General features: G+C 35.8%; 1 protein-coding gene across 6 annotated transcripts; it reads left to right on the top strand.

The window, feature by feature from the left end:
- Positions 1 to 655: 655 nt before the first annotated feature.
- LOC132300464 (uncharacterized) lies at positions 656 to 6,855 on the top strand. 6 transcript variants are annotated; one of them, XM_059797542.1, is made up of 4 exons: positions 656 to 955; positions 1,050 to 1,149; positions 1,340 to 1,542; positions 6,605 to 6,855. In XM_059797542.1, the coding sequence occupies exons 2-4, from the start codon at positions 1,091 to 1,093 to the stop codon at positions 6,676 to 6,678; spliced, it is 336 nt and encodes a 111-aa protein (XP_059653525.1). In that variant the 5' UTR covers positions 656 to 955; positions 1,050 to 1,090; the 3' UTR covers positions 6,679 to 6,855. The 6 variants fall into 6 exon arrangements, with proteins under 6 accessions (XP_059653525.1, XP_059653524.1, XP_059653523.1 ...); XM_059797541.1 differs by having other exon boundaries at positions 1,021 to 1,149; XM_059797540.1 differs by having other exon boundaries at positions 1,015 to 1,149.
- The last annotated feature ends 15,246 nt before the right edge of the window (positions 6,856 to 22,101 follow it).

The raw sequence follows: 22,101 nt of genomic DNA, 5'->3' as shown, positions 1-22,101 counted from the left end.
TCATAGTTTGAGTTTCTATTATATACTTACTTATTTTTTAAAAAAGAGTTTCTATCACATAATCTTCCTATCTCTTTCAAAAAAAAAAAAATCTGGAAAAATAAATATAGAATTTACGTCTCCAACAAAATTTCAGTTTTTATAAATAGAGTTTCTATGATATTTGAGTTCCCATATGTTCTCCAAATCCCCTAGATTTCTGAAAAAAGAATATTAGAAAAAAAAATTATGTCTAGCAAAATTTCATTTTATTTATCTTTGATACCTATATTTCTTATACTATTAAAGCTTCATGTGCAAATCCAAAAAGTAATTAGAACTACCAATTATGAGTTTTTATATAATTTTTAATTAATTTTAAAAAGATTTATTTTTAACATATTAGAATTTTTAGAAAAGTTTCTATAATACTCTATCACAAAAAAATAATAATAAAATAAAAAATTAGAAGAGTTTCTATAAAACTTTATCAAATATATCCTTTTTTATTCTACAATATATTTATTTTTTTTAAAAAAGAGGTTTTTTAATAATAGTATAGAATTTTATTTTTTCGTAATTTGTGAATGGGTGAAAGTAAAGGGTGTGTTGGTCATTTCCCCAATTAATATAAAAAGGGTCCGCGAAGGATACTTCCGCCGATCGCAGCCGCTGAAAAAACTGTACGCCGCTCAATCCGTCCGCACCCATCATATCCATGGCTCTTCCTTGTGTGCATGGGGGAATGGGTATAATTGGTTATAAGAATCATCTGAAGACAAATCCAGAAGACCATAAGACTCTATATGTAAAATATCATGTAAAGTTAGGGTTTTTGAGTGGCCTTTCAACCAAAAACCACCACCAGAATCTCAGCCCTTTCTGTCGTCATTCCCACTTTTCCGGGATGGGTGCGCAGCCGCCTACGGAATTTGAAGACTATGCTTTTCGTCGACACAAATCACAAATGTTTCAGGTATCTCTCTCTCTCTCTCTCTCTCTCTCTCTCCATATGTATATAAATATCTACTGCAGTTTCAGGGGTTTGAATCGTACGATGATTTGATTAGCCCCTTCGTTGGCGGAATTGCACCCTTCCCGGGACCTTTGGATGGTCCGAGGCTTACAGAAGCCGCCCGTATGGCTGTGGAGCTACACAACAATCAACAGGTTTAGATTTTTGTTTTTGTTTTTGTTTTCTGTTTTCCCAATGGTTATGACCCAATTAACTTTACTGCATTTGCAGCAATGCTATTTTAGTTCCAATATGAACTGTCTAATGTCTAATGTGCCTCTGATGTGTAAAATGCAAAAAAATTATTAGACATGTGAACCTTATATGGCTGATTCATCTTTGTAGTTGTCCTAATTTAAATCTTGAGTTTGTGAGAGTGGTCGGGGCAAACTCACAGCTTGTTTCTGGTATAATGTGGTATATCACGTTTGAGGCAACTGATGCTGGTGTGAAGAACACTTATCAAGCTAAGGTTTACTCTTCTATTCAAAAGAAATGGACATTATATCTGTGTAGGCTTGCTCCTCAGATACCTCTTGTTAAGAAAGGTAACTACTTCCAGACCTTAGTGTTTGAATTCAATTAAAATCCTTCAGCGTTTATTTTTTTATATTTCGAGATATCATTTATTATCATATATTGTATTCCCGTCTTAGTATGTCTCTCTCTTCCTCTTTACATAGACAGTAGATAAGTTAATGGGAATAGGATTGCGAATTCTGTTCTACATAAACAGAATCATAAGATTATGACATAGTAGAATTAGGTCCTTTCTTTTTAATTTGTTTTTGCATATATAGTTTATACTTTGACTGTGAATTATCTCATGACTTATCTCTCGAAATTATACTTTTTGACGTATATGTTCATATTTCTACATGTTTTTCCAACTTAATTTCTGATTTGAGGTCCTTCCTCTCAAATAGGGTTTTAACCTTTAATCTTAACCCTGCTTCATTAATTTGATCATAATTTTGATAATGGCTAATCGAGGGTATACGCTTGATATCCATTTTTTATGGGAGAAGAAATTCTTTTATTTTCAAATCAAGCACATTATTTATTGGTTACCATAGTTGTAAAAGGCTTAGGTGCACTAAGGCGCCAAGGCCTCTTGGAGCTTGAGGTGCAAGGCGAAGTGCGGACTTCACTGGAATGTGGTGCAAGTTGGAAAGAAGAAGAGAGAAGGGAACAAAAAAGAAAAGAAAAACAAGGCTAGTTGATCTGTTGAAGGGATTGTATTCATAATGGTAAATTGGTAATATATTATTTAGTTCGACCACAATTAAGCTAGTTCATCGGTTGAAGGTTTGGTAATCATTAAGTTTGAGATATATATATATATATATATATTTGATAAGTATGATATATTATTTATTTGACCCCCAATTAGGCTAGCTCATCTGTTGAAGTAACGGTATTCATTAAACTAATTTATTATTTAGTTTGACCACAATTAATTTCTCTTACGTAAGAGGAAGCGCATGCTCCTCGATTGATGACTTTTTTTATCTTTTGGATGCTATTGGTTCTTAGGTCCTTTTTTAATTTTTGTATTAGGGACGCGTTCCCCTTTTGAACGCTTTTCTAATATACTTTTTACTTATAAAAAACAAAAAATTTAATTTGACCACAATTAAGCTCATTGATCTGTTGAAGGAATGGTATTCATTAAGGCATTATATTATTTAGATCAACCACAATTAGGCTAGTTCATCTGTTGAAGGAATGGTATTCATTAAACTAATATAATATTTAGTTCAACCACAATCAGGCTAGCTCATTTGTAGGTGGTTGGGACCTTGTGGTTGAGAGGTTTGTGAGGAAACTTGTTGGGCTGAAGAAGAAGTATCTTTCGAAGGGTGGGAAGGTTGCCTGTTGAAAGCATGCTTTCGAGCCTTCCTACTTATTTCCTTTCTTTTTCTGATTCCTTCCTTGGTGGGCAGTAGGATTGAGAGTATTCATAGGAATTTCTTATGGGGCAATTTGGGGAGGAATTCAATTATCATCTTGTCCACTAGAAGCTGGTATGTAGGCCAATTCAGTTAGGTGGCCTCAGTTTTGTTAAAGGCTCAAAGCACACTAAGGTGCCAAAGTCCTCCTGGAGCTAGAGGCGCAAGGCGAGGCGCAAATTGAGGGGAAAAAAAGGTGAGCACACTTAACATAAAGATACAAAACCCAACTAACCCAAATACATAAGTTCATCAGCAGCAACACTGTAGCAGGCATTTTCACAGCAAAATATAGCAGGCATTTTCACAGCAATATATAGCAGGCATTTTTATAGGCCATAGCAAAAAATAGTAGGCACTTTCACCGTAAAAAAGGAGAATCATGTATTATACTTTTATAGTGAAGCACTAAAGTTCAAAAGCATTTGTAAATTAGGTCTGAAAAAAAAAAAAAGACCAGAATAGGATGAAGAATAAGAAGAGGGGCTGAGGGGGGATAGGCAAGAAGAAGAGCGAGAGAAAGAAAAAAACTGAATAGAAGAAGAAGAGAGGAAAAAAGCAAAAACACTGCAGGACTGAAGGAGAGAGAGAACACGGTAGAAGGAAAAAAATAGACCAGAAGAAGAAGGGGAGAAAAAAATTGCAGAAGTAAAAAAAACAAAAAAGGACAGAAGAAGGAGAGATAACACAGCAGAAGGGAAAAAAAAAAAAAAAACAGAGGAGAAGAAGAGTGAGAGAGAAGAGAAAAGGAAAAGAAGAAAGAGAAAAAATAGAGCAGAAGGAGAAACAGAAAGCTTACCTGGTTGCCGGAGAGAGAGCTGGCCGGAGATTGCTGCAATCACGAGTTGTTGGAGAGGTGGAGAGCCTCGTATATCACTGTGTTGTGTGTGTGTGCTTGACTCGAAGTCTTTGGAGAGTTGGAGAGCCTCGTATATGACTGTGTTTTGTGTGTGTGAGATATCTCCAGGTTATGGAGGCCCTGAGTAGGTTGATGGGGAGGGCGGTGGAATTGGGTTTTATTAAGGGGTTCATGGTGGGTGGGGATGCTGCTCATCACCCGGGGATATCTCACTTATTGTTTGTGGATGATACTTTGGTGTTCTGTAAGGCGGAGGTGTCCCAGATGAGGTACTTGAGGTCGGTGTTGGTTTGTTTTCAGGTGGTTTCAGGCTTGAAAGTGAATGTAGGGAATAGTGCTTTGATTCCAGTGGGGGAGGTGCATAATATAGGTAAGTTAGCCTTTGTTCTTGGATGTGGAATGAGTAGTTTTCCAATTACATACTTGGGGTTACCTTTGGGAGTTTCTTCGAGGACTGTGGGTGCTTGGGATCCAGTGGTTGAGAGGGTTCAGAGGAGACTGGCAAGGTGGAAGAAGCAGTACTTATCGAAAGGTGGGGAGGTCACTTTTTTGAAAAGTACGCTTTCAAGTCTTCCTACATATTTTCTATCCCTCTTCCAGGTTCCATTCGTGGTTGGTGAGGATTCCTGGTGGAGTTGGCGTTTGGAAATCCATTAGAAAAGGATGGAATGAGTTCTCAAAACACATCCGATTCAGAGTTCAGGATGGTAGGGACGTGTGCTTTTGGGAGGATCTTTGGTGTGGTGATTGTTCTTTGGCCTGTTCTTTCCCAGATTGTTTAGGATTGCTGTTGACAGGCATGTCTCGGTTGCTGACTGTTATCGGTTTGATAGCGGGAGGTTGACTTGGGATGTGCGGTTTGTGACAGCTTTCCAAGATTGGGAGTTGGACGACATTTGCGGGTTGTTAGAGCGCCTGTATCGGCATGAAATCCGTAACGGAGGTGGAGATTCGCTTGTCTGGGTGCCTTTTACTCGGGGAAGGTTTGAAGTGAGTTCATTTTTCCGTTGTCTCTCAGGGATTACGTTTCCGTGGAAAACAGTGTGGAGATCTAAGGTGCCACTCAAAATGGCTTTCTTTACTTAGACAGTGGTGTGGGGCAAGATATTGATGCTTGACAATTTGAGGAGGCGAAGACAAATCACAATTAACTGGTGTTGTATGTGCAAATGTAATGGAGAATCGGTAGATCATCTTCTTTTGCACTGTCCAGTGGCTTTTGACTGTTGGTGTCTTTTGGTAGGCATGTTTGGGGTTTCATGGGTGATGTCTAGATCTGCGAGAGGACTGATGGAGGCTTTGGAGAGGATGCTTTGTCGGAGGTCATGCTCGTGGGTTTTGGAGGATGATCCCCACTGTCGCCGGCCTTCCTTCAACACCCGTTGAGCCTCCGCCTGAGATGGAAACATAAAAAGAAACAGCAAGTCAGATAAGGGCGTCACCCCCACCCCACACGCTGTATTCCATGCCTGTGCCACCCACTCTTCCACTTGATCACATCCCCCAACCTCCTTATCGAATCGTCCAACCAAATAAGATGAAAGCACCGCCTTTCTTCCTCCGACAGATTCCCTGTCCCTCGATAAGGGATTGCTGTCTTTACATTCCCCCCAAGCAAGATCCTTGGAATCCTTGCAATCTCAAGAAAGGATTGCATCTCTAACCTAATCTCTCCGCAATCGCCCCAAAATCGCCCCTAGTGACATCATTTACGCAATAATAAAACACACATTTGAATAAATCTTTTCCTTTTAACATCTCTGCATCTTACCATTGGCCATTAGTTTCTCTCTCTCTCTCTTTTTTTCCCTGATTAATATTGGCAAGTGATTATCATGATCAGGTACCCTTGGATAAGGTTTTGGCAAGTGTCAACTCAACTTATGAAAAATGCCTATACCAATCCATAACGATCAAAGTAGAATTGTGAAACTTTGAAACAAAATTTCCATATTTTGCCTAGAGTCTCAATATATGTGTTTCGCAGTTGGGATTGACCTTTGTGAAAGGTCGTGGTCAATTATGCATAGATATCAATTGGCCTTAGAGTGAGTTGTTTGGGAGAACAATTCTCTTAATGTCTTATCAGGTGCATTATTTGCCTGCTATGTTTTCATGTTATTTTGGAATGAAATCATACTTATCTTGAAGTTTGATAGGCTGATAGATTTTATTAGTTTCTTCCATGCACGGACCACTATATATTCAAATTTGAAAAGAAAAAGAAACCTAAAAATTCAGTGAACTTTTATGTGCTTAGTCAGAAACATAAAAAAACTGTATAAAATTGTATCAATTTGTTAAAAGTTAGATAGGTTGTTCATTGAATGAATATTGCTAATGTCAAAAGCATGTCCACGATTGAACACTGTATTAATATTTAAACTTCAGTTGTTGCTGAGTTGGGGGATTTTTGACTGAGATGGTTTGATAAACTTCAGTTGGGGTATTTTGACTGAGTTGGGGTATTAATATTTAAACTTCAGTTGTTGCTTCTAGTTGATTCTTATTTCTAGGGCATGTAGTAAAATAGTAAAAGGGTAACAAGGTTGTAAGTCAAGAAGGTGGAATGCTGTTTAGAGGCTTAAGGATGGGATTGTATGGAAAAATTTCTGTGAAATAGGCTTTTCTTTCATGTGACCATTTTACTTTGGAAGCAGTAGACTAGTGGTATAGTTTTTAACATAATTCTTTTTCTCTATCCCTTTTCTCTTTATGTTGAGGATGGTGATTTATATTCTATTCAATTTTATTTATTGTATATTTTATTTTGTATTTTTTGGTGTGTTTCTACTACAGGTGATGGGGATGAACCGGGTGAAGAGGATCCCAACTCCAGCTCCAATGCGTTTGGGGGGTATATATTCTATTGATGTCACACTTGCTTAAATAACAGGATAGGAAAAGTAGTAATTTTTTTTTTTTTTTTTTTTTGGTGATGCTTACCTTGACAAAAACTGAGTCTCACTTTCAAGCCGCTATGTTCTTTGAACGCTAATTCAGTAGTACAATGTTGACTCAAATGTATGAAATCGACTTGATTTGAGTGAGCAGCAGCCAGAAACACAGAAGTGCATGTAACCGGGTGCAAAGGCTTCTGAACCAAATTGCCAAACAACAAAAGAGTTTCTATCCACTCTTGAGTTTTCATTTAATTTCTAATTAATTTTTAAAAAGAGTTTTTATTTTTTTTAAAGAGAGTTTATGACATCTTATTTATATATATTTAATTTTTTAAAAGTTAAAAAGCTCATATTAATGAAAGAAATCAAATCCCCAAGAGATAGAGATACAGGAGCCAGAGGCCGACACCGAAGAGAGGGTTTACTCTGATGGGCGTGCACCACCTATGTTAGCTTTATGGGAGGAAATGGCATGGTCAAACCGCCGGATAAAGACCCTATTTGAACCGGAACTTTATACAGTTGGCCAAATTGTGTAGTGGCGAGCCAGTCCCTTGACGGGGCAGTTTTGTATTTGTACATGTTTTTTTTTGAAAAGAGGTTTTTATCACATAATATTCAGAAAAAGTAAAATATGAAAATTAAGAAGAATAAAATAAAATTTACATCTCCAAAAATAAAAGTACTTTACTCTAACACTCCTATTTTAGCTAATGGTTAAAAAGAAGTAAAAGTCAACTAATTTAAAAAAATAAAAATGTCAATTCTGCCCTTTATATCATTTAAGTTATTTTTATTTGACAAATACGGACCTAAATTAACTATATATATATATATATAATATATGACTGATATATATACAGATTTAGACCGTTCAGGCCACCTCCACCACAACTGCCGACTCCTCAGTGTCGCTACTTCCACCATAACCATCGGCCCCTTAGTCGCCACCTCTAGCACCACACTACTTCCCACCGCAAGTTCCCTCTCTCTCTCTTTCTCCCATCTAAACCACACCACCGGCCCCTTAAACAATTCTTGTTTAATGATTTAATAATTTTATAACTTTTCATTGAAAACAACATATTAAATAGTTTTTGCAGGTTGTCTCAAATTTTTTATTGGAAAGCAACTTGTGAATAAATGACTGTTATAATGAATTGGTAAAATATATTTTGTTTGTTTTTTTAGGGGGTGGGCTTCTTGATCTGCCAATGCACTAGGGAGCCGGCAATTGTGGTGGAGGCGGCTAAAACTGTCTAAATCTGTATATATAGTTAATTTAGATCCGTATTTGTGTTCAAATAAAAATAACTAAAATGGTATAAATGGTAGTTTTGAAATTAGATGTTTTTTAATTAGTTGACTTTTGACTTTTTAAATAGTCAATTAACAAAGGGGGTGTTAGAGCAAGGTGAACTGAATCTTAAAGGAGGTTAGGGTTCATATTTTCACTAGTTTAATCTAAGAACAATAAAGGCAAACGTGATGGGGTGTCACAACATTTCACCCTTTAGAAGAACACATATTAATATAAGGTGTTTAGAAGGCAAACGTGAGGGGGTGACACTTCTATCCAGTTTTAGACTGATTTATGCTTATTTCGTGTTTATAGGTATTTTCTTAAAGAAACGGTTAAAACCATGACTTTAAGATGAAAAGACTAATTTCGAAACTTACAGAGTCATTGCCGATCATTCGAAGCAAGCCAGAAGTCAAATTGGTGAATTTTGGAAGAGTTCAAGTTCAGAAGCTCGAGCCTAAGTTCCATGGCTCGAGCACAACAAAAAGAAGCAAGAAAATCCATTAAGGCAAAAGAGCTCGAGCCCAGATTCCTAGGGCTCGAGCCCAACCTTAAGGTGCTTGAGCCTTTGCCTAAAAGCTCGAGCCAGACGTGTGTCAGAATATGAAGAGTTGCTTCAGAAAATTCAAGTTCCCAGGACCTTGTGCCAAGACTCAAATGCTTGAGCACCTTTCCAAAGAGCTCAAACCGAAAGCCAAAATGCTCAAGCTGAAGCCCCAAGGCTCGAGCACCAAGCCAAGGTGATCGAGCACCCTCAAAAAGAAGTCCCAAAATGGCTAAATGTTGAATAAAAAAACGTTTAGGAATATTCGAGCCCCTAAATATACGTATTTTAAGACCTTAAGTGATACTTCTATCCAGTTTTAGACTGATTTATGTTTATTTCGTGTTTGTAGGTACTTCCCCAAAGAAACGGTTAAAACTGGGACTTTAAGATGAAAAGACTGATATCGAAGCTTACAGAGTCGTTGCCGATCATCTGAAGCAAGTCAAGAATCAAAATAGTGAATCTTGGAAGAGTTTAAGTTCAGAAGCTCAAGCCTAAGTTCCATGGCTAGAGCATAACAGAAAGAAGCAAGAAAATCCACTAAGGCAAAAGAGCTCGAGCCCAGATTCTTAGGGCTTGAGCCCAACCTCATAGTGCTCGAGCCTTTGCCTAAAATCTCAAGCCAAACATGCGTCGGAATATGAAGAGTTGCTTTAGAAAATTCAAGTTCCAAGGACTTCGTGCTAAGACTTAAGGGCTCGAGCACCTTTCCAAAGAACTCGAGCCAAAAGCCAAAAAGCTCGAGTCGAAGCCCCAAGGCTTGAGCACCATCAAAGGTGATCGAGCACCCTCAAGAACAAGTTCCAAAATGGCTAAGTGTTGAATAAAAAGACGTTTTGGACAAATTTTGCTCCCAGAGCTCGAGCCTAACTCTATAGGGCTCAAGCAGTGATGAAAATTCTGGACCTGCTTCAGTATTTTGGGCAAAACTTTTGACTCGAAACTCCAAATTGAGCAAACTCAGGGCTATAGAAAAAAAACTCGAAGCCCGATGTTTTTGTCTCTAATAGCAATTTCGAGATTCGCACTTTAAAGATGTCAAAATCGCGTTACAATTTTAGAACAATGTGCTGACAGGTTATGCTCGAGCCCAAAATGTTGGGCTCGAGCCCAAGTATCCTGGAGGTTAAAAATATATGAGGGAATTACCTAAAATCATCCCTCTTTATTTTTTTATTAGTCCAATTATTACCAAAAGTTGTAAAACTTGTCCAAATGGGATTATGACTTGTTCTCCATTATAAAAGAAGAGGAGAAGACACATTAAGGGGATCTATCTATCTATCTCTTTCTCTTTTGTAAATAATTCTAGATCTAAGTGACGGCTTTTAGGGTTTTGAAGACAAATATCCAAATGAGTTTTTGGTGGTCTATGAAGATGGCCTCTACAACATCAACGAAGACATCTTTCCTCTCCATGAGTAGCTAAACTCCATCTTAGGGAATTGATGTAACCTGAATTCGAATACTATGGTTTGATTGTTCTATACTTTGGGAATTTAATTTATTATGTATTTTGATTGCATAGTTATGAACAATTGATTACGGATCAATTGGTGTTTTAATGAAATAATGGTTTTTGAATAATTAATATCTTGTCTTAGATTTAATTATTCTTAAAATGTTCTCAACCCATTCTTATTGTACTGAACTGGTGGATGCCTATCGACATAAGAATAGAGATTATGCAATGGTTTTCCAACATTTTTCATGAATGAATATTTTCATAATCTATGCCTAGGGAAGACGAGTTATACTGCAACATTAGTTAGAAGTAGGTAGGTAGATAATTCGTGCCAACCGAAGATAGGTTATAGTTAGTTGAAGTTCATGAAACATCTTTCTTTAAATCTGATTTAAATGAATGTTATTGAGTTTAATTCCATATAATGCATAATTGTTGAAATCCCAAGGTTAAATGATTGACCATAGTATGAGGTTTGTGGTGAAGTCAATCCCTAAGTATTTCTTCTTTTGATCTTAATCCATTTACTTTGTTTATTTTCTATTCATATTATTGCATCACAACAAATCAAATCATCTTCATTCTTAATTAAAATAGCAATTAATTGAAGACTTGATAAACCACCACAGTCCTTGAGGTTCAACACCCTCAATATAGCCCAATCCTATAAGGATTCATTCTATTGCGAGTGGTATTTATTGTTGATAAAATAAAACACACATTAACACTCACCAAGTTATCTACCCCTTTCTTCAAGCTTTATCAATGATCGCTTAGGCTTTGAGGTATCTTGCTCCTTCCTTTCTTTAAGTTGCTTTCTTATTTGTTGTAGTCCAAGCTATCTTTGGATGGACTTTGTATTTGGTTCCCCGCAACTTCATGTTCCTTTGTCTCCTTTGCTTTCCATAGATGTGATCTTGAGTAATGGAATACTTAAAATAATTTTTGTGATCTTCATTGAGGTTCTTCTTTAAATGTAAATCATCTATACCACTCAATGTGAACATTAGTCCTTAAATAACATTAATGGTTTGTTATCATAAAAACATCTTGATTGTCCTTGGATGAACCCTTATGGTCAACAATCTCCCATTTTTTGATAAAGACAAAACATTGATGTGTTTATAAGCAAATAGAGTAGCATTTGAAAAATACTCCCCCTATCAAAGTGCAAACATTGAACATAATGTCATAAAATAACTAGAATTTGAAAAATGCTCCTCCTATCAAAGTTCATACATTGAACATAACGTCATAAAATAGCATGCTTGATATTTCATAATTCCTTTTAGACATTAATATGCATACAAGATCATTTTACACATCACGTTTCTCTCCCCCCTTTGTTATCTCAAAAAGGTGGGAGGCTTAGACAACTTCATTTAGCATATGTCATTAAGCATAGTGAAATGTCATAGTGAAGCAATGATTATCAAGAAATGGCAATTAAGTGGCAATGGCTATAATATGCTTTAGAATGCAACATATAAGTAATTATATCATAAGATACCAATTTCATTGACAATATGACTTCAATACATCATTTAAAGTTCCTGCCATATACAAAAGTATACATAATCAAACATGAAACAAAAATGAAACATATCATAGAATAAGCCAAAAGACAAACAACCTTTTAAAGGCAAATCTTAGAACTCAAGACTACTTCAAACCTAATATATTTCTCCCCATTTTATATCCTTAAGAAGGAGGAAAATATCATCAAAATCATTAAAGCACATATAAAATAAATATAATGACCAAAAAGTCATTTTGTAGCATGCTTGATAATATACAAGAAAAATCAATGAAGATTAGCAAATCATGCAATATTTATTCATAAGACATTATCAATAATCTCCCCCTATGAATATGCTTTCATTTATCATATATCATTCATTGGATATGCAATAAAATAATGATATATGGAATAAGGCAATGATACCAAAAGATATTATGCCATTGAAGAATGTGAATTGTTATATGATTTTAATTACCTAAACATTTCTAGAATCATATAAGGTATGAAAGATATAAAGCATATGAAACTAGTGTCACTATACCTAGTTATGTGCAATGAAGGCCTAATTATGCAAAAACATATTTTCTTAAACTTATATGATAAGGGATAATTGGCTACATGATTTTCCATGTAGATGAGCTCAATATTTTTCTTATACATAATTCTCAAGTAGTCATGTCAAAGCATCTTATGGAATCCTAAGGTACTAAGAATGATATATAACACAAAGCCTTGATACTAAAATATCTTCTTTTAAGAGATGTGGTGAGAGATTGGCTACATTGTGGATGAACTTAATATCTCTTTTAGACACATTATATAAGAAGTGATGTAGAAACATTATATGAAGTTCTAAAGGACTAAAAATGAATATATCAAATAAATTAGCACTTGTAATATCACATTAGTCATCTAAGTTAGAACAAAGTGTTCTTTGAATAACACATTCCCAAAACTAAAGTGTCAAATAGATATATGAAATTTAATTTTCATGACACTTAAGGAATTTGAATCTTTAGAAGAAATTAAGTTTGCTCATCATGTTAATTTCAATTTATTTTGCATGCTAAGGGTAAGATTCTTTGCACAAATCATAAATGTTGATTCAAAGATAATATATAAGTACAATCAACATGTTTTCATTAATGGTTTTGAAAACATACATATATATCAATTTTGTCAAAAACCATCAATCTTGAGAAAATCACTACGCTTTTAAAAGAGAGCTCTAGGAGCTCATTTTAATCACACAAGGCCATAGATAATTTTAAACATATAGTTCAAAATTTTATACATTTAAATTCCGAGTGATTTTTCTTTATAGTCTTTTTTTTTTTTTTTTTTATATGAAAAATGAAGTCAATTAAAATTCATTTCATGCAAAAACATGTAGCATTTTTATTGTCTCAATTGAAAGTCATATGTGCACAAAGATATGTATTCAATTTCTTCTTCTTGGTGTAACCTTTGGGAGCTAGTAGTCTAACTTAGTTACAAATGATACTCAAGATACCTATCATGATGTGATCACATGGTTAAGGAACATGGTTAAAAGTATATCAACTTTTAAGAATTAATTAGTTCTTTTATCTAGCACATATAGAATGTTCACCAATGAATGATCAATTGGGTGGTGGTGAACACATCAACTCTTAGGAATGAGGCATTATAAATTCTCATTCTTCATTTTCATGAGATGGCTCTTCCAAGAAGTTTTCATGAGTTGAGTCTCTTAGGAAGGCATTAGAAATTCTCATTCTTATTTTTCATGAGATGACTCTTCTAATGAGATTTGTTCCTTTAAGTATTCAAGAGAGGACCTATATGATTTATCATCTAAACCTTTTCAAGTTGAACAACCTCATTTTCTATATGCATGGAAGAAACACAATAAAGTGTGGATAAAGCATTTAAGATCACAAAAGCATATAGATGATAGACTTTTTTTTTGGACGTTGCTACTTTGATAGATTTGATAAGGTTCAAATGAAATAGCATGTATTGATGGTTTACATGAGATAGTGTATACTTTCTTTTAATGGCATATCTTCCAAAAAACAAATCTTTCACAAAGATTGGGCATAGTTAATATAAAGATCATTTAAAAGATAGAGAACCGTCTAATGTGCCTCTCCAACTCCTTCCTGCCTACTCTGTGTAAACTTCAAATAAACCTTATGTGGATGATTTATCATTTGTATTTGTTCGAAATCTTGAGTTTGTGAGGGTGGTCAAGGCAAACATATAGTGCGTCTCTGGTAGAAATTGGAATATCACCTTCGAGGGAACTGATGATGTTGGTGTGAAGAACACTTACCAAGCTACGGTTTACTATTCTCTTCAAAAGGAATGGAAATTAACGTTGTTTAGAACCCTTCAAATCAAGTTGTTAAGCAAGGTAACTACTTCAGGTCCTAAGTGATTGAATTCGATTAAAATCCTTCAGCATTTATTTAAATTATATTTTGAGATATCATTTATTATATTCCCGTCTTAGTATGTCTCTATCTTCCTCTTTGCATAGAGAGTAGATTAGTACTCTTTGCATAAAGAGTAGATAATCGTGTTCTACATAAATAAATAAATAAAATCATAAGATTATGACATAGTAGAATGTGAATTATCTCATGACTTATCTCACAAGTTAAACTTTTTGACAGATACGGTGTTCTTATTTCTAAATGTTTTCCTAACTTAATTTCTGAGTAGAGCTCCGTCTTCTCATATAGGGTTTTATCCTTTTATCTGAACATTGCTTCAGTAATTTGATCATAATGTTGATAATGGGTTATCGACATTATACACTTGATATCCATTTTTTATGCGAGAAGAAATTCTTTTAGTTTCTCATCAAGTACATTATTTTTGGTTACCATAGTTAAAAGAAAATTTTTGGTCAGTTTTTTTGCGGCGAGTCGTGGACCCTGTTTACTAATCTCTTGAAGTGATATAGAGAGACACGGAAAATTACAGCGTAGAGAGTGAGAACAAGAGATAGGGTTTGGGGGGCTGAATCTTGTAATTTTCTATTTTTCGCATAGTAAAAAATTTCGCGGGATCTCCATCGTGGATGTAAACACACCTTGCTAAATCTTTTTGTGCGGCATTTTTATTTTTCTGTCATGTTTCGTGATTGTTAATTAGTTATCTGAATTAAAGTTACAATCCATATACACTTTTATTCCTGCTTATCTAGATTCCTTTAAGTTTTAGAGTTTTCCTCCAAACATCCAATTTAGTACTTATCTTTTCTCTAGTTTCATCAATGAAAATAATATCATCAAATAATATAAACCATGGAATTTGATTCTATCTCATCAGTTCATCCATGGCTAAGGCAAAAGATATTCTTAATGCTAACCCTTGACATAAGTCAACATAAATTGAAAATTCCCTTGATTTCTCATAATTGTTTTAATTGAAAATTCCCTTGGTTAATTCTGATTCATTCTTGTTTGCAGTTACTTCTAAGTCTCCTCTACCAGATGGGCAATTTTACCTTCTTTCCATTGGGTATTTTGCTTCTTCAGCACTAATTTTTATAATATTGGTACCATTGCACAAAGTTACTTCTACAAAGTGATTGCCTATAGAAGATCACGATGCGACTTTAATAGTTTTCACATTCTCGTGGACATCAATGTGATAAGAAGTTTAAATGATCTTTTGTCTAGACTACATTGTTTCGAAGGACATGTTTTGATATGATTAAACACTGACATGTAAATTTAGAAGCTATTGGTCCGAAATCATGTGATCATGATGATTTTCATAATTGACAATCTCCTGATTGGGGCCTATCTAGTCTTCTATTTTCAAACTATGTTTTCTTTCTAATTATGGTGCTAGGAGCCATCTTTCATTTCCTTTGGTGGACTATCTATTGTCTGGTCATTCTTTTGTTCTCTAAACCAAAAACTAACAGCTTCTGTTCTACATTTAAGATTGTTTGGTTATTGTGCTATTGCTCTGGTCATTGTCCTATGTTTGGTTGGCATCTGCCGCAGACAACTACTTAGGCGTCGTGTGAGGATCTTGGCTGCTGCCCAACAGTGGCATTTTTCAACTGCAAGTTTCTAGTACAGATGCACTGATTCTTTTTTGTTTTTAGGTACACCAGAATCCAAAGATTAACTCTTGGAAGTTTACAGTTACATTTGCTTCTCCTATTGAGTAGTTCGTAGAATTTACTTGAATAAATCCTTCAGCTCTAACTAACATTTGTTTCAAGGGTTTCTCTTTTGCATATCTTGTAAACGTTTGAATTCTGGGGGCATGTTTGTCCTTGTTTCTGCATGGGCTCTTGTTGTAGAAATTAGTGAAAGCCTTGTGGTATATAGCATTACTTGTTTGGAATTTATGAATTGATTAGGGGACCGCTCGAATTTCATGCTCAATTCTTGTCCATTTTTCTATTATTAAGATTTTTAAGGAAAAAAAGAATTTTATGTAGAGTGAATTCATTTTTGGATTGTTAAAGAGTGGTGTATGATAGGAGAGAGTTTTTGTTTGTGAAGTGGAGTATATTCTTTCTTTTCCACCTAAACTGCATATAAGAAAATTTTGGATAGAAAAAATTTATGTGATGTTAATCTTGAATGATATGGCATGGCGGTTGTTGGACAAGTTTTTTTTTATATTATTATTTTTAGAGTAATGATACTTGCACCTATTTGTTACAGTGAATTACCAAACTGAATGTTTCCGATTAATTATTTATGCACAATACATGTAAGTGAAGGGCCCTACTTCTTTATTTATGCGATTTGTTGTAGTGATCCACCCAATGGTGCTGTTAGGCAAATCACCCCTAAACTTAATCTGTAGTATCTGGAAAAATCAATAAACTTCAACACACATCAGAGTATCAAGTATATGGAGTAAGCATAGAAAAATATCATAGTGAACTAAAATATCAACACAATGAGAATATAAGCAAAAAACATGTATATATATCAAAAACCAGTACAATGCTTTAGAAAGAAAGACTTAGGGCAGATATATATCATATGGAAATAAATACATCAAAAAGACTGCCCCAGTCAACAAAAATACAAAAAAGCCCTAGAAAGCTAATCCGTAGAAGGAGGTGGTGGATCAGAAGAACTAGATGGAGCGGACGGAGTGCGGTGCAGTAACTCCTCCAATATGCTCTGCTGCGCAGTCAGCATCTGCCGCAGCACCATTTGACCATCCTGCAACTCCGCCACCCTGGCCTGTAAAGCTCTAATCTCAGCCTAAGAAGAACTCTCAGGCTGGGCTGCAGGAGCGGGCCTCCTCCTCAGTGAGGACTGGCTATCGGAGAGATCCATCTCCTTGTCCGTAGCCTCATCATCATCATCATCCTTCTTAACAGTAACTGTAATATAACCCTCGTCACCAAACTCCACTGATGTGCCAGCATATATCTCCACACCTTATCCCATTCCTTCATTCCAAACTGTGGTGACTTATTACACGACTCCTCTCGGTGACATATCACAAAACCCTATAGCTCTAATAGCCTGGTAATCATATATGGAAAATGAAGCGCATGTGTAGGAATATCTTTATGTGGCCCAATCTCGGACCAAAACTCCAGTATCTGGCAGAAAATCATCCTAGGGAATGAATACCAGTGTTCAAACTGAATAGCATAAAGCGCCTGGAGAAAGTTAGTATTCCTAATTTTCTTATGCCCAAGAGGATGAACATTAGCTGAGATAATGGAATCTAAAATCCATAATCTCTTAGGAATTTTTGCTTTGGTAGTACTACTACACTTTCTCCTAGCAAACCTACCATCACACAATTTTTTAATCAGATTTTCTGCAATTGGTACTCTAGGGAAAGGTGTGAAAGTAGGACAGTTATGCCTCTCATCTACAACCTCATGAAACGTATGATAACATTCTAGAGCTGCAGCAATAACATCAGGATTAATAATCAAGTTGCCCATCAATCATAGTCCTAAGCTCCCGAGGGTCATCCTCACTATAAACCAAATTGAGGTAAAACAAATGAACAAGACGATGATAAGTAACATGAGTAACAGGGACCATGAGATGAAAAAGGTGCCCGCAACTGAAAGATTTCATAGCTCATCTAGTGCGAGGATCATTGATGAACGCCTGATAATCAAAGGTCGTTTCATAAGAAATTGGGATTGTCTGCCACGCACTTGGCAACACATCTTTCATACCTCTAGTGCACTTAACAGGAGTAGGACGAACCATTCCTATGTTCAATAAATAGTATCTTGCACTTAAAATCCCAAAAATCACCCAAAATCCCCAAAATTCTGCAATCTGGAAATTAATGCTCAAGCTCGAGCTTCCAGGCTCGAGCTTCAACCAATGCTCGAGCTTTAAATATCAAGGTTCGAGCTTCACTTGGACTTCATCAAAGCAATTCTCAGAAATTAGCGTGCAAATCAATCATCAAAAGCTTATTAATTGAATTAAGCAATTATTATAGGCCAAAAATGTATTCTCATCAAAGAATCATTCATCCATTTATTTAAACTCCGGTTTTTCTCTCTAGATCTAGAAATTCATGCATCTATGGAAGAAACAATGGAAAGAGGAGGAAGAAGAACTTTACCTCTATGTATGTTTCCTGCAGATCTGTGACAAGAATAGCAAACTTCACCGGACACAAATATGGAGAGAATGTGGAAGGATCTTATAGGGGAAGTGTGTCCTTCATGTGTTAGAAGTTGGAGTACCCAGTTTCCTCATCTTAAACTTATAGATCCTAAGGCTCGAGCATGAAGGATTCGAGCTCAAGCCTGCCGACACAAATCCTTACAATTCACGATGATGGAAACCTCGAGCTTATGGTACTGATGCTCGAGCCTTTAGTAGCTAATGCTCGAGCCCCAACTTTCAAGCTTGAGCATTAAGACAAATTTTTGGATTTTTTATATTTTTTAATTTTTATTTTCTTTTTCTATTTTATTCAAATCTAAACCTAAGTGAAGACTAAAATAAATCTAAAACCTAGAAAAGAAAATAACTAAATCAAAACTAAAATAGCGAAATAAAAATTAAAATAAACTACAGTACAACATACAAATGCTAAGTTTAACGTCGATAGCTCGATAGCATGCTAAGTTTAACATCAACAGTTCGACGAAAACCTGACATCTCTAGTCCAAGTAAATAGGATCATGAAGCTCTACTGCCTCAACTATGCCTCTTTGCACACTACCCTCTATATAGGGTTTAAGTCTCTATCTATTGACCTTGGACAGTTATCCAGTCTTGCAATCTTGTATCTCTATTGCACCGTAAGGTGTAATAGAAATAACCATGTATGGACCTTCCCAACGTGACTTTAACTTCCCAGGCTCAAAAGTCTTACGCAAGATATGCTTGTCATGAAATGCCTTAGTCTTTGATTTGTAAACCTTAGCACTCTCATAAGCATCATTACGTAATTCTTCAAGCTTAGTTAGTTGAAGCTTCCTGTTAGAATCAGCAGATGTCCTATCAAAGTTGAGCTTTTTTATGGCCAGAAAGCTCTGTGTTCTAACTCTACAGGAAGATTGCACCCTTTACCATAGACGAGACGGTAAGGTGACATATCAATCGAATTCTTAAAAGCAGTACAGTAAGCCCACAAAGCATCATTCAGTCTATAAGACCAATCTTTACGATCTGGCTTAACCGTTTTCTCAAGAATTCTCTTAATTTCACGATTGGATACTTCAACTTGGCTACTTGTTTGGGGATGATAGGGAGAAGCAACTTTATGAGTGACGGAGTATCTTTGCACCAAAGTACGGAAATACCTATTACAGAAATGAGCACCCCCATCACTAATAATAGCTCGTGGCATACCAAACCAACTAAAAATGTTCGTTTGAATGAGCTCAACCACAATTGCGTGATCAGCAGTTTTAGTAGCTACTGCTTCAACTTATTTAGACACATAATCAACATCCACAAGAATGTATTCATTTTTATTGGATAGAACAAAAGGACCCATGAAATCAATACCCCAAACATCAAAAACCTCAATAATTAAGATTGGAGTTAAGGGTATCATATTTCTTCTAAAAATTGATCCTAACTGCTGATATCTAAGACATGATCTATAGAATAAATATGCACCCCAAAAGAGTGAAAGCCAAAAGAAACCACACTGAAGAATTTTAGCTGCAGTTTTCTTTGCACTGAAATGACCTCCACATGCCAAACTGTGACAGAAGGCCAGAATACTATGAAACTCACTCTCAGGAACGCATCTACGAATGATTTAATCAGCACAGTATTTGAATAGCTGGGGATCTTCCCAATAGTACATCCTTATTTGGGAGAAGAATCGATCTTTTTCCTACTTTTACCAAAACAAAGGAATTTTGCCTATTGCGAGGTAATTCACAATATCAGTAAACCAAGGCAAATCGTTATGAGAAATCTCAAATAGTTGTTCATTCGGAAAGGAATCACAAACTAGAAGTGAAGTTGAGGTATCCTGAATCAGAATTCTAGAAAGAATGTCAGCTAGCACATTCTATGACCCTTTCTTATCCAGGATTTCATAATCAAACTCTTGAAGTAAGAGGATCTATCGAATCAAATAGGGTTTAGTTTTCTTTTTGGAAAGAAGATGTTTCAAAGTAGAATGATTAGAATAGACTACGACTTTGGAACCCAATAGATATGATCTGAATTTGTCCAAAGTAAAGACAACTGCAAGCAACTCTTTTTCAGTTGTGGTATAATTCAATTGTGCATCTGAAAGAGTTTTGTTTGCATGATAAATAACATGAAGAATTTTATCTATTCGTTGTCCCAAGATAACACCCATAGCATAATCAGATGCGTCACACATAATCTCAAATGGAAAAGCCCAGTCCAGAGGATTCATTATAGGAGCTGAAGACAGAAGAGAACGAAGCTTTTGGAAAGCGTCAAGGCATAATTCATCAAAGACAAAAGGAGCGTCATTTGCAAGTAAATTACACAAAGGACGGGAAATTTTGCTAAAATCCTTAGTGAAGTGTCGATAGAACCTGGCGTGCCCAAGAAATGATCGCACTCCCCTTACGGAGGTAGGAGGAGGCAATTTAGAGATCAAATCTACTTTAGCTCATCAACTTCAATACCTCTCTCTGAAATTATATGTCCTAAAACAATACCCTCTTGAACCATAAAATGGCTCTTCTCCCAACTAAGAATAAGATTGGTTTCTTTACATTGTTGAAGCACAGGGGAAAGATTTTGGAGACAGTTTTCGAATGTGGACCCTAAAACAGAAAAGTCATCCATAAAGACTTTGAGAAACTTTTCAACCATGTTCGAAAAGATAGACATCATACACCTCTAGAATGTTGCTAGCGCATTACACAATCCGAAAGGATTCTTACTATATGCAAACGTACCGAATGGACAAGTGAAAGTAGTTTTCTCTTGATCCTTAGGATCAATGGCCACCTGATTAAAGCCGGAATATCCATCTAAAAAGTAATAATAACTCTGGCCAGCCAATCACTCTAGAATCTGATCAATAAATGGAAGTGGAAAATGATATTTTCTAGTAGCGGAGTTTAGTTTTCGGTAATCAATACACACACGCCATCCAGTGGTAGTAACTAATTCTCCCTCGGAATTCTCAACTACTGTAATACCTCTTTTTAGGTATTACTTGAGTAGGACTCACCCACTTGCTATTTAAGATGGGGTAGATTATTCCCGCATCTAGCAACTTCACAACTTCCTTCAAAACTACCTTCTTTATATTAAGATTCAATCTTCGTTGGAGTTCCCGAGATGTTCGGGAATCCTCCTCCAAATGAATCTGATGCATGCAAATGGTAGGACTAATTCCTTTTAAATCGGCCACACTCCACACAATAGCCTTTTTATTCTGCTCAAGAACTTTTAAGAGACTACTTCCTTGGGAACTTGTAAGATTGGAAGCAATGATCACTGGGAGGGTGTCATTTAAACCCAAGAAAGCATACTTGAGCTTTTCCGGTAGTGACTTAAGCTCAAGCTTAGGTGGAAACTCAAAAAAAGGAATAGACGGAGTACTAGAAAGTGATGGAAGAGGCTCTAACCTAGATTTCCATGGAGGAAAATTTGTGATGAGAGTGGAATTGAGCAAAGAATTCGCTTCAACTATTGAAGAATCGATATCGAACTCTTCATAATTAAAATGATTCAGACAAGCTTCTAAAGGATCCTTGGATAAAATAGTTGGGAGTGATTCCTCAACCAACTCATCAATAACATCAAGGAAGAAGCATTCACTATCATCGTGGGGATGATGAATAGCATTGAAGATGTTTAACTTGACTTTCATATTCCCAAAAGATAAATCCATGGCTCCAGTCCTACAGTTAATGCAAGCATTTGCTCTGGCTAAAAAAGGTCACCCAAGAATGACTGGAATATACTTTTTGGAATCGTGGACCAGATCTGTATCAAGAACTAGAAAATCGACCAGAAAATAGAACTTATCCACTTTTATGAGTACATCTTCAACAATACCTTATGGTTGTCTAACAGAACTGTCAACAAGCTGTAGAACAACCGACGTAGGTTTTAACTCTCCCAAACCTAGCT

The sequence above is a fragment of the Cornus florida genome, unplaced genomic scaffold (genome assembly GCF_030987335.1).
Source record: "Cornus florida cultivar Cherokee Brave unplaced genomic scaffold, ASM3098733v1 CherokeeBrave_3.0.0_Hap2_Chr03, whole genome shotgun sequence".
Lineage (NCBI taxonomy): Eukaryota > Viridiplantae > Streptophyta > Magnoliopsida > Cornales > Cornaceae > Cornus > Cornus florida.
The sequence above is the reverse complement of the archived record's forward strand: the minus strand, read 5'-3'. Positions and strand labels throughout refer to the sequence as shown.

What these genes read in the sequence shown, in the direction of transcription:
- LOC132300464 (XM_059797536.1), top strand. Translation starts at nt 698, where the DNA reads ATGGCTCTTCCTTGTGTGCATGGGGGAATGGGTATAATTGGTTATAAG. An exon ending in ACAAATCACAAATGTTTCAG is followed by an intron (nt 956 to 1,014) that starts GTATCTCTCTCT and finishes TATCTACTGCAG; the next exon opens with TTTCAGGGGTTTGAATCGTA. An exon ending in AGCTACACAACAATCAACAG is followed by an intron (nt 1,150 to 6,604) that starts GTTTAGATTTTT and finishes TTTCTACTACAG; the next exon opens with GTGATGGGGATGAACCGGGT.